The 13,262-nt window shown below is 43.1% G+C and overlaps 1 protein-coding gene across 1 annotated transcript in view; it reads right to left on the bottom strand.

The window, feature by feature from the left end:
- Positions 1-13,262, bottom strand: part of EBF2 (EBF transcription factor 2) — a 105,335-nt gene that overhangs the window by 12,616 nt on the left and 79,457 nt on the right. The window contains 4 exon segments of the mRNA XM_005142606.2: positions 4,184-4,310; positions 4,855-4,985; positions 6,586-6,652; positions 6,654-6,704. Coding sequence (XP_005142663.2) covers positions 4,184-4,310; positions 4,855-4,985; positions 6,586-6,652; positions 6,654-6,704 — 376 coding nt within the window.

Genomic DNA, 13,262 nt, shown 5'->3' with positions numbered 1-13,262 from the left:
AAGGACAATGGACATGACCTGGGAATATAATCTGCATTGGATGCTCATTTTCTCTGCACAGTGTTTGAGTCTAACATATAAAACTTACTGGCAGCTGTGGGTTCCAACAATCACATTCTTGTTTTGGAGCTGGTGAAACATTAACTTACTGTCAGATGTAACAGTCATTTAATACACATTTTGTTTCTTTATAGAGTGAAAGAACAATTTAATGGGCTCATAAATCTTTAAAGCTCTTTTACCTTAGCTAGTCTTTCGGGGATCCCGGATGTCCTGGGATGACCTTCTGCAGTCTTTGGAAACCATAATCTATGGTAGTTTCATTTAAGCTGAAAAGGAAACGGAAAACACATTATATTATCTATATTATCTGTATCTTTGTCTATGTTTCATTACCTAAGGCAATTTCACAGCTTCTCTCCAAGAAACCTCTCCTTGCCTGGGTCCCATGGGAGGTTTCATTGCCTCCTGCTCAGGTGAGTCCTGAGCACTGTGTGTGCTGATGGCATCTCCTGCAGCATCCCCCAGCACCTCGCAGGGAAGCTGCCTCGGACACCAGGAGGATGGAGCTACCCAGTGAGACGGCCAATGACACGGTCCAGATTCTTTTTTATCTGGGCCTGTCTCTGGTATAACACCCACGAATAAAAGGTCCACATTCCCCACTGAGAGACATCTTCTATTTACTTTCTATTAAATAATATGGCATGGCATTTTCTGCCAATAATCCTGAGCATTATAGGCCAATTCTCTCAAGAGCCTATAAATCATCTTGTGTCATCTCTCTTCTTGGTTACAAGTCTAACCAGTGAAGTTATAGATCTTAAGCTAAGCAAAAGCAATGTAAAATCTATAGGAATTCAAACACACATACACACAGTTAGCTAAAAATAGCTAATGGGAATATACAAAATGCTAATTCAGGAAGAAGAAATTGGCTATTATTCAACAAACATTTTTTCCAATGGATTGACAGGGATATTTTCATTCTGATAAACAGCAGCAAATCATTTCCCAACAATGATGAATTGTCCTAAGAAGGACAACCATTTTGAACCAATGTCTATGGCTTTCAGCACAAAAGGTTTTCTGGGCAGCTTGCAACAAAACTGCCCACTCCTAATTTTACTCATTATTAAAACAAATCTCAATCACTGAATCATCTTAAAAAACAGCATCCAGCATTTGTGGAAGTAAATGGCAGCTTTTCAACTGAAGGGCATCCTCCAGCAAGTTCAAGCATCTTCCCCCCAGTAACACTTCTACTGAGAAAAGAGCTGCTGGATCAGTGGTGATTTATCAAAGTGTTACATAGAAACAGGCCAAAACTGACCCATGGCTTCATGGATTCAGGGCCCATTAAAGGGTCTGACACAGCAGCAGGCTGCTTATTACTGCCTGCAGATCAGAAAGTGGATTCAGGTACAGGAAAATCCCTTCAGCAGCTCTCAGATCCAGTGTTCTGGGGTCTCCTGAACATCCCAGAGCAGAGTTTAAAACGCTTGTGCATGAAATCAGGTATGCAAAAGTAGAGCAACCACCTGCCAGCTCCAACTGCAACTCATCTTGGGCTTGGGAGGTACCTACACACAGGTCAGTCTACTCCAAGGGGGTATGCTGTGGTCTAGGGTGGGAAGGACGCTGCCAGAAGCATCCTGTCCTATCCTGTGTTCTGTCTGCTGTGTTGGTAACAGCTTTCCAAACACCCCACTCCCTCCCAGCGCAGCACTGCCTCCTGTTGTGTGTGTGCCTTCCCTAAGCTAAAGCAGTGGCAGAGCAATGCCTTCTGTCACATCAGTTGTGTTCTGCCCACATGAACTCACTCTTTCAATTTGTAGAGCTCCCTGCACCCTTGTAAGTGTTGTTCCCCACAAGCAGGTAACAAGACCTTCACAGATCTACTTACAAGCTTTAGCAAGCCAGTACCCTCCTACCCGTGGTGCATGGCACAGAGACTGATGGAGTACAACCGGGAGTCCGACATATCCTACAGATGATTTTATATTGCACTGCTCTGACAAGGTAACCCCTGGAGGATTTCTGCTCAGCAAGGAAAATTATGTTCAAAATCTCCCTGATATACACGTTTCCAGGTTAGCATCTCTGTGACAGAGTAAATGCCGAGCTGCGATCAGGCTTAAGATAGGAAAGCCTAAGAGACATATCCTCAGCTGGCGTAAGCTGATGTAAGCGTTATTAAGTCAGGGGGACTATAATGGAACTACTTACAGCAGCAGAGCACTGAGTTTGTGTAGTATTAAATGCAGAATACGAGGCTACTGCTGGGTTAGCAGCAGAGAGAAAATGCCTTCTTACCTTAGGAACAGCTGATGAAAGCAAAGCAGCTGAGAACATGGGGGTGTTTGTGTAACCTGTGCTCACCTGATGAAGCTGCATGCAGGGACTACATGTTTATGGTGGGGTGATTTAAAAATAGACCTTTTATCTCTCACTTTAAGTACAGACTGAACTACTAAAGCACATCAGTTGGTTCAGCAGCATCTAACAAGGCACCTCTCTAGCTTTTTGCTGTGCTCCCTAGCTCACCCTTAGATGTCCACAGAATCCCTCTGGCTTCACTGTTGTAAAAGTTTTCCATCTGGGAACCTTATGGAAAAGCTCACACATCACATTTGGGTGACGAGAGGAATCTGATGGCTGAATGATAGTACTTAGGAGTGGGAATGCTGACAGCCCCGTGCTAGCGGAGCACACCATGCAAGGAGCCGATTAGAAGTACACATCACAGGACATGTATGAGCTCCCGGAAACAGCTCCACTGTGACACACCTTGAATTTATATCTCATTTTGTAGTCATCTTTTCAACAGTTTAGCATTTTCTTCTTCCAACAACCTGTGCTATTGCGACTCTTAACAAAGGAAGAATCAGAAACAGCTGACTGTACATTAAATATGAAGTATGGTGTAGGCAGATGCACAAAGACCATTGGTGTTGCTGTATTTTAGAGCAGTATTGGGGTTCTGCTGATTAAAGGATATGATCAGAACCCAAGAGATCTATTTCCCTGTCTAACTCTCAGCTTTCCTGTATGACCACACAGGCCTCACTGCCCTGTGGCAATGTGGCTATGGAATCATGTGTCTGTCTGTAAATGCATGCCTATGTCTGATGCAATGGGACCCTCTGAGGTTTGGCTTTCTATGAATAATTATTCCTGTTATACCTGGGAAGTATCCATAGGCAGCTACTCAGAAGCTACTCCTGACTTGATCCTTTGTGCTTTTCATCTGAGGCTGTATCTTGGCCATTAACAATTATGAAGGACTTAATATAACATGATCCCAATAGCACCAGGGCTCCGGCTGTTGCTGCTGATCCCAGTTGTGACAAAACCTCTACGTCTCCCCATGCTCTTAGTTTGCAGGATTTCACACTTTTTTGTTACTAAACTATTAAGATTCCCTTATTACCAATGAGGTAACCAGTATCACCAATAGTTATAAACCAGTTAAACCTTCCTTTTGGCATTTATGTGCTATTTGTCTGCTACACTCTACCCAACAAAATGTCAGCACATCATTATTCTCCAGCCACATTTAACAGGCTCCAAAAACCACTGTATGCCATGACTGGTACTACTGGTATTGACAGTTCAATGAGATGGTCATCTGGGCACATCTGATTTCTTCTTTTCAGATCTATAGGTAATGCTCCTCTGCCAGCAGAGGTGAGTACAGGGCACTAAAGGTGTTGATCATCCATTTAAGAATAGAAACACCCCCAACAGATTTACTTTCCACTCAGCTCATTGGCTTCACTCGATACAAGAGCCTTTCCTTGTCCTTTGGGTTCATCTTGAAAATTAAAGGTTACCCCCAGCAAGAGGGCAATGTAAACTAAATCCTGTTATAAATAAAACATCACCCAGTACATAGAACAATGCTCCCGTGCTCCTGTACACTCAATATACCTATAGGCAGACCTGTATCGTAACAGCATGGCTCTAATCTGGAGAAACATGAACATGTGTAGCAACAGTGCCTCAGCAGCTCTGCACAACAACGAAGCTATCTCCTTACATCTCCAAATGTCACAACCAGCAGAGTGGCCTTCAACCAGCAAGAAGCTAAATAAGTAAAGCAAGCAAGCAGAGAGTTGTCAATACCGGTTACCAAAGGAAAGAGCCCCGGGCTCCTCCAGTGTAAATCACAGCCACCTACCTGTGTAAATAAACCTGCCTGGTGCACCCTTGCAGAACTGTTTGGATTTGTATGATAATGTCACTTCAACCACTCCGGGGATGTGACGTGGAGGTGTCTGAACTCGGATGGCATGAGGCGTGATCAGCTGGGAAGCAACAAAAGGAGAGGCACGATTACAACATGTTGGTGTTAATCCCTTGCTTTCACTCTTCACCCTCCAACCATGAGTAAATGCATTGCTTATTGCTGTAATCCAGACACCACAGATCAGGCAACAGTGTTACATCTGGTCCAGTTTCTCACCTTCAATAGAGGAAGACTCGTTTTAGGATAAAGTGTCACCAGGAAAACTGCACTGCTTATGCTGACTGGTTAACTGCTGGCTGATTTCTGGACCCAGAGGGAATTCTTCCTCCTTCTCAAACTCTAACCCTTTCTTTTGTACTTTCGTTACCTTTCTGTCTCCAGACACCTAGAACTGTTCAATCCTGTTCTGGATATTACTGAGCAGCTGGCCTCAACAGCATCACACAGCAAGGAGCTCCACAGAGGAAGTATGTCCCATAAATTTCCTTCACACAGGATTATACATCCTACCTTACACACCACAACTTTTATACCATTATCAGAACAGGAATTAATTAATTCCCATTAACACTGTTTAGCAATAGGGAGGCACCTCTACCCACCTCACTCCATACAAGCATGGTCCCAAACACAACCTGCAGCCCATCAAAGAAGTTGTCTCCGATGATGATGACCATTGCTCCACCAGTAGTCCAGCCTTCGCTGGGGCTGATTGCTTTGATGCACGGTGTGGCTGAACAGAACCAAAAGGACATCAGAGCATCAGGGTTATAGGGTTGTTTTCCCACTCAGATGTGAGGCTGTTTGCAACACTGGGTGTAAACCCTTGCAGGAAGGCCTCGGACAAGTCCCCTCTGGCCATTCACCCATAAAGGCTGCTTTACCATTCCATGAAGCCCAACAAATCAATACACAAACAAATACATATATAAATGAAACCATGTTTTCTGCCTTGGTGGTGTTAATGACTCTCCTATTCATTACTGGCACTTAACTTTGTGTCATTAAAGCCTAATAGGCCAACTGTAGTAGGTGGAAAAGTGAAACACTTAAATGATTGTGCAGAGGCTGTTTAAAACCACCCCATTCATTAGCATATGATCACACAAAAACCTGGTGGAAGGAGAGAGACATCAGATTTATTAAGTTTATCAATGGGTAAAAAAAGATGCAGGAATATCAAATGTTTCCTCCAATTCAGGAGACAATTTCTTGGTTTTATAGGGTAGGGTTTTTTTCCCCTTCTCTCTTCCATAGGTTCAAGGCCTCTGGACTATGCATCCCATCAGGAACCCAATATGGTTTCCAGGCCATAACCAAAGTCAATCCATCACTCCATTCCCAATGTTGACAGGGTCAGAGGTGGAGGGGAACTTTGGCAGTGCTCCAAAAACATGAGACTCCTTTGAACAGCCAGTCAATCACATCCAATCAGTCAAGGAAAAACTGGATGGCTTCCTAGGCTAGGAATCCTGGGATTTTCCTTCTACCATTTCACTGCCCGCTGGGGGAGAATTAACACCACTCTGAATTCTTTACTGATTCAATCATTTTCTTCCAGTTCATTAATTCTTCTTTAGGTGGATACAGGGCACAGTTAAGAAGTGGGGCAGCAAAACATTATAATGAAATAATATCCTTTCTTGTCTTTTCTACTAACATCACTTGCTCTTCTCACTTTCACTAGCTGCAGGGGAGGGAAAAGGAGACACAGATAGCAGTTACTAGTAGTGTCTGCATGAGAGAAGGGGAATGCATTGGGAATGAATGTATGGGGAGGGCGAAAGGAGGGGCCAACCGGTTTGAAGCTTAACAGATACAAGTATTTGTAATTGCTTTAATATAGTCCAAAACCCATCCTGCAGCCGGCCATGAGCCTTGCTTGGCCAAACAAACTAAAATCAATTAGTGTCAGTCTCCTTCTGTGCATTGTTATGCTTTGCACATAGTTTGTTTAAGGGAACTGGTGACACTTTTTCATACACATCTTGTGCTGGAACAGTTCTGTTTAACTAAGATGTCATGTTGCCTAATTTGCCTGAAATCAAATCTATCCCAGCTGAACGAGGAGCCTGAAATTCAGATAATACCTCATGTTTCTGTGTTTTTCAGCTCTGCAGTACAGACTAATTAATAAACTGGGGGAGGGGGAGTCTCTGAGATGGAAAGAGGATCAGATTCTGCATGCAGTAGACACTGTTTTCCTGTCTCTTCCTTCTCTAACCCCCCTGAGGTTCCATAGTTCCCCCTTAGCCTCCCAAAAACAAACAGAAATGGAAGAATGGGCAACATGTTTTCACCTCTCTGGCCTGTTCTTCATACACACGTCCTACCTTCTGAGGGGTCAAGTCTCCTTGCTCTCCGGCCATGCTTGGAGTTGTTGTGAACAAACATGTTGTCAGGACACTGCCAGCACATGCCCATCGACATTCACTGTTGTTGATAGCACAACCTACACGTTTAGAAAGGGAAGAGGAAGGAGGCAGGTAAACAATGTGCTCTGAAATTCCACTTGTGAAATATGAATTATTCAGCTGTGTTAAAACCCTGTTCTGGCTGTAAAATAGCACCAGGTTTACTGCCCAACAAGAAGGGGAGAAAATATTTCCAGTCTTCATTCTAGGCACTAATTCCATTTCATACAGCATCCTAAGGGCCATATAAAGTCCTAACTGTATAATGAACCATCTACTGCAGATGGCCTCAAATTTAGTTCCCTAGGATGCACTGTAGCATAGCTGATGGCAAAGAGGGCTGAATATACCAACCAGGGGGGCAGGCTGCAGAGCACCACAGCAATTTGCCCTCTGATACACACAGGCAGATTCTGAGCCATCTGCTGTACTATGCTCACATGCAAATGGACCTGCATCTGCTTTAAAAACACAGGTCTCCATTGACTGAACAAAATGGAAACTCGTACTCTGTGAAAACAGCACCTTGGATCACATCTGGGGTTTGACATTCGTGTGCTTAGAGCCTCCTGAAAGTCACCTGAGCCCAAGGACTTCACATCAAGATGCAGTTTCTAAACCTGACCATCCACGTCGCTGGGTTCCAGTTGGGTATCAGTTCTTAGAGGAAATGTATGTTCACTAATCCCACTTAGTTTTCCCTTTACAACAGAACATCCAAAGGTGTGAGCCTTATAAATCCAGAAATGTGCCTTTAAACCAAGAACTTTTAGGAAAACCCAAACAAACTGTGTTTTAACTAGTGCAAGAAAAGCAGCATCTCAAGGAAACTTTCAGGTTTCAACCAGTAGTGCAAAAGAGCTGAACTCCATTCAGCTGCCACACAGCCACAGTCATTGACAGCTATTGAGAATCCAGCCCTTCAGTTTTCACAGACGTAGCTGTCACAATCTAGGTAAGAGAATGTCAAGCTCTAATTGTTGATCAAACTTCATTCAGGATATAGCAGGAGAAGCCTTGCCCTCTATAGGGTTCTGCTAGCTTAAAGAACACTTACTTTCTCGAGACAGATTTAATTCATTCCAAAAGGCTCTTGTCATACTGTGCTCTTACACTTCTCAAGCATTCCTGTCACAAAATGCGTTGCTTTTGTGTGCCAACTGATTTCATCATTGCACATTTGGGTGGAGTGAGACTCGCATCCAAAGGGAACATTTCCCGCATGACATAGCTGAACCCACTCAGATGCACTTCATTATTTTCCCTTAAACAATGGAAATAAATTTTCCTCTCTCCCTGGCCTGTGGCAGCAGGGGAATAGACCTGAATTATTCCAGTGTCTGAAATATTTACGACAAGTGTTTAAATTGTAACCAAATGTAAATAAAAAGTATATCATGTATATACAGTTACACTATATAATATATACATAGCTCAGCTCACATACACAAGCACAGTGAACACACACCCACATGCTCTCGGTATGAGATCTTTATAAGAGATGCAGACTTCAAATATGCACATTCCCTGTCAGAGGAACCAGTTGGGTGTAGAAGTTGTGCACAACACACGAGCCACATTCCAGTAGGAGTTACAGAGATCCCTGCAGCAAGTCCCGAGCATCCTCCATCCCCTGAGCCAACAGGGATGGAAGAAGCACTTTTAGACCTCTCTGCATGAGCGGTTCCATTTTTATTCACCTCTCCATCACAGGAGGGTCAAAGCCACTTGGCAATCCACAGGCTGGGACCCGGGGTAAATAACTACAGTGTTCTCATGGACAGGACAAAATGCAAAGTTCGGATCTGGACCTGAACGTTTGCAGACGTTTCGGACCTTGTGTGCAGTAATCTCTAATGTACTGCTCCAATTCAGCAGAGACCTTTGTGTCTCTGCTACAACACTGCAGCCCATCATTATCAATAATGTGGAGTGAGGACATCATGAGATTACGGATGTAAAAACAACCAAACTTCTTCATTTTGCTCCAGTCGTTCCCTCCTGCCCAATGAACACAACAATCAGATTGTTTTATACTTGAAGATTAAAAAACAATGTTTTATGGATAAAAGGAAGAGGAATGCACATTCCACTATGGTCTCTAACTCCCAGGCCCTTCCCTTTCACAAGCCAACTGCTTTCCCCCAGTGAGTATTTCCTGGGTCATGAAGGGTGACCCTTTCCATCTGGAATCAATCAGTCAACTCCTGACAACTTCCTGAAACACCTCACTCCATTTCCTGTTCTCTCCCCCTTCTCTCTTTCCCCCTGGTTTGCTTCACTCTTCAAAACTGCAGGCCACAGCAGCTTAATGTTAGAGGGTCAGACACAGTTAGACTCCAAAACACTACACGAGAACACCTTTGACCTTCAAAAATCTTTACATCTTAGCTAAACAAATCAAGGTCAACATTTCTTACCATTACCTTGTTAACCATTTCTATGCATTTTTGCCAATACCCTTCTGAACATGTATTTACCACTAACACTTGTTCTCCTAACATCATAAAACATTCCAGGCCTTCTGCTTAAAGAACCTGCATTCAGTGCTGATGAAAGGTGATGCGGAAACTTCCATGGAGACTGAAAGTCTCAGATTTGTCCACAGCACTGACAAATTCCTGGCAAACCTTTTTGGTGCTTTCTCTTACCCTGATCGGATGGCACTACTTGTTGCCTATGATAATTTGGCTTCTACACCTGTTTACTTGATGGTCTTTTACCTCAAATCAATAGTTAATGCAAACTGGAATCCTCAGGGAATGATCTGAGAACATCCAAACCTGACAGAGAGTCTGTGGATTCCAGTAATTGTAGGTGAAGGCCAAATATGACACAGGCAGCATAAGGACCAGCAGCTCAATCAATCCATCACCTCCACTGGAGTTTCAGAGGACACCCAATCAAGCAAGGAATCAACAGGGCAATGTGTTAGTCCTCCATCCATCCAATGGAGGGTCCATCTCTAGAACAGTGAGGGGGTTCCAGGCTTCTAAGCAGGGAAGTTGTTAAGATTCTCTCTGTAAATCTGCAGGAATCTTCTGTTAGCTGGGAAGCCACAGACACACAATGATCCCCAGCAGGAATGTGTGTGCTCTATCTCTACATTCTCTTTGTTTCCCAGGTGAATTCCTGTAATGAAATCCCTGCTCAAAAACCACAATGAGGGTTCACCTACAATGACATTCAAACTGTCTTTAGCACATTAAAGTCAGGTTCTCTGAGCTGCACGGCCCCTCTCCCCTGCACAGGGCTGTATTTCTTTACAGACCTTTACCTGGGTACTGCAATTTTTCCTTCCCCATCAATCCATCGCCCCAGTATGTCTATATTCTAAAGTATGTTCCTCTTCAAATCACATATATGCAAGTACATACACATCACCACATGTACATAAAAGCTGTATCGCTCATAGACACCTTTTTACACATATGGTACAAACATTCCAGGCATACAGGCGTTTACTTACATGTAACGTATCTCATCACTGTGTAAATGATCTCTCCCAAAAAATTCCTGTTCCCATTCCAAGTGTGGAAAAAATTCTTTATGACATTGTACATCTGGAAACAATATCTCATTCCTGATGCACTTTCCCTTGTAACTCTCTCGTCACAGAACCGTTATTTTAACTCCTCAAACTAAGAACTATTATAAGGATTACAAAAATTATCATCATTATTAGTATTTTCCAGCTGGGTGGAAGGGAAGATGTCAGGCCTCATCCTGCTGTCTTCACTTGGACAGGGCTCCCATTGATGTCAATAGACGCTTTGGTCGAGGGAGTAACACAGGAGTAAAGGCTGGAATATTATGTGCTTGCTCCACAGCCGGATTAGGAATAAGATAAACAATGTGAAAAATGCCAACAGGCTCTCTCTGCTCAAAACTTCCATTGAATTCTTTGGGATATCCTCCCTGAGACCCTGAGCCTGCTGCAGACTCTAGGCTAAGAGAAAAACCTATGCACATAGGCTTCATGCAGGCTGATGTGGTCACCGCAGGGCCAGATGACCTCTGAAGGTCCCTTCCAACCCAAACTGCTCTGTAAGTCTATGATTCATCTCAGGAACAGAGGCTCCCAAGATTTCAGGGGCACAGGGATAGGAGAGCAACCTCATCTGTGGTTTGTTTTTAATAGACAATACATAACTCTGGCAACTCCCTGTCACGATGGCTATTTGGTCTCCAGATCTAAGCACATTAAGCTCTATGACTGCTTTTTCTTCTGCACTTGCAGTCAGTGCAACCCTTACTCATATAGAACATAAATAACATCACCCTTTTTCGTGCCAGTCACTATCTGATGAAGAAATTAATAGCTTTAGACTGTGCTGATACTCATTACACTTGTTTTGCGGTCTCTACCTGGGAAATTAGTCTCCCATAACACTAGTCCATGTAGCATTCACCTCTCTAACAACAGTTCAGCAATTTCTATCCATATCCAAGAGACCTTAGGGGTCTCTGGCATATTCTTTCACCATTGACATGAAAAGGATTTTGATTTAGACCCATTATGTTTCATTCTTGCTCTCCCTTTTCGGTTTTCCAGCCTGCATTGCTAACTCACAGTGTGGCCCCACCACTCTTACCCAGTGTTCTTTATCCTGTATGACACAGATCCTTCAGTGCTTCGTAGCAGAAGCCAGCTGGGTGAGCTCTCAAACACAGCCAGCTTTGCTCACGTGCCTGATGATGAACTGATCCAACCACTGTGAGGTCAGGCAGGAAATCTCCCCAGGGACACACCTTGTTATTTTTCCTTTCTCTTTCTCCCCTAGAGCATCTAGAGGGGGATACCTGCCAGGAAACATTCCATGTCATGATTTCTGCTGAAAACAGAGGGCAATTGCTGACCTTTCCCTTTGTGTTTCTAAAAAGCATGTTGGCTCAAAGCTGACCATTGTTAGTATTGATGTCTCGTTGCCTTGTACCATTCTCTCTGTAGGATCTGTTTAATCAGTGCGTTACTGGATGAAGCAGAATTCCCAATCAACAGGAGTCTAATGTGTTAGCACCAGGTCTCAGCTGAAGCATTTGAGCTGAAGTGCCTCATCTTAATTCCACAGAATTATTGTCCCCCATTACACACCGGTCGTTACCATTAAGCACCATTGGGCTTCAATCAAGTTCTCCAGGAGAAGTCCTCATTAAACAGAGGGCATCATATTTGTTTTATTCTGTTCCTGAGAGAATCACTCACTGAGACTACAGCAGTGACAGCAATGACAGGACCTGTGTAAGCTCAGCTTTGCAGCTCAGCTGAACTCAGTCAGCATGAAGAGGTGATTTTAACCTGCTTTTTGTTTCAGTTTTGCACTAATAATCTTTGCTCAGAAGTATTTTAATTGATAAATAATCAGTATTTGGTTCTGTTAAACTCACAAGGATTTGTTACTCCATCCACATACGTTATCTGGGCAGCCAGCAAGTAACCATGAAAACACCTACTAGCTCTAGAAAGATCCCCTCTCCCTGCTTCAGCCACTGTAGGAGTGAGCAATTCACAGTAAAGTTACTTGTGGGGAAAAATCCCACTAAAAGAAGGGTCACTCATCCTCTAACTTCTGAGGTTTAGCATTTTTCAACAGTAGAAAACCTCCGTGTTTGAGTTGAAAAAATGAAACTTAAGAGATTTTTATTGCATCTTTGAAGCTCTACCCAATATCAAAGCAAATTTCAGCTGGTGAATGTGATCACAAAGCAGCTGGTGTTGCTCTCCAAACTGAAGAATTATACTAAAACAACACCTCTTTAAGCATCTGGAGCTGTATTAATCTTACAATGTGGTGTTAATGTAACCTTTCCATCCCTTCTTCTCCTCACCCTCCTTGTTTTAAATGCATGTGATATAAATGAAATTTAACATTTAATTTAGTTTAATACATCACAGCTCTGCCATAAAATATCTAAATCTTATAACCTATCTAGAAGCAAGGCTAAGGCCAGGGTCAGAGACGGGAGCCCAGGGCTCTGGAGTGCTGGTGATCAGCCAAGGCAAGCCCAAACTGTGTCACTTCACACCCACCTCTAATCAGAAGCACTAACTTGACACCTTTCCAGACATGAGTAACCATTCTTCCGTGCTGGAAGAGCTCAGTAAGATGCATTGTACACCACTAATTCCAAGTCTCTTATTTATACTTGTGTCTCAGCAACAAAGCCTGAGTTTTGGGCTTTGATTCACTCTCCACTGAAGAACAAATGTGGCTTTTGATGGGACTCTTTTAGTTCCAGATTTCAGTAGCAATTTAAAGGAGAACCCTGAGATAAGGATTCTCTCTTCTGTTTTTTAACCATAAAGAGTATCTTAATGTCTCGTGGAGATCTGACAAGTTGAAAACGGACATATTTCTGCAGGAAAACATAGGTACATGTGAACAGATTCTCAACAGCATTGCTGCACGAGTCTGTTTGCATAAGGAAAGTTAAATGTGTGCAAATGCTTCAGAAAGGAGGGCCCTAATAACAACAGCTGTACAAATAATTTATGGGGGAAAAAACAATAAGGGTTTTAGATGTAGTTCAAGAATAAAACATAGTGAATTAAATCATAAAATGAACAAAGTACCCTACCGCACTGAGCCTCTTGA

The sequence above is a fragment of the Melopsittacus undulatus genome, chromosome 18, assembly GCF_012275295.1.
Source record: "Melopsittacus undulatus isolate bMelUnd1 chromosome 18, bMelUnd1.mat.Z, whole genome shotgun sequence".
Taxonomy (NCBI): Eukaryota; Metazoa; Chordata; class Aves; order Psittaciformes; family Psittaculidae; genus Melopsittacus; species Melopsittacus undulatus.
The sequence above is the reverse complement of the archived record's forward strand: the minus strand, read 5'-3'. Positions and strand labels throughout refer to the sequence as shown.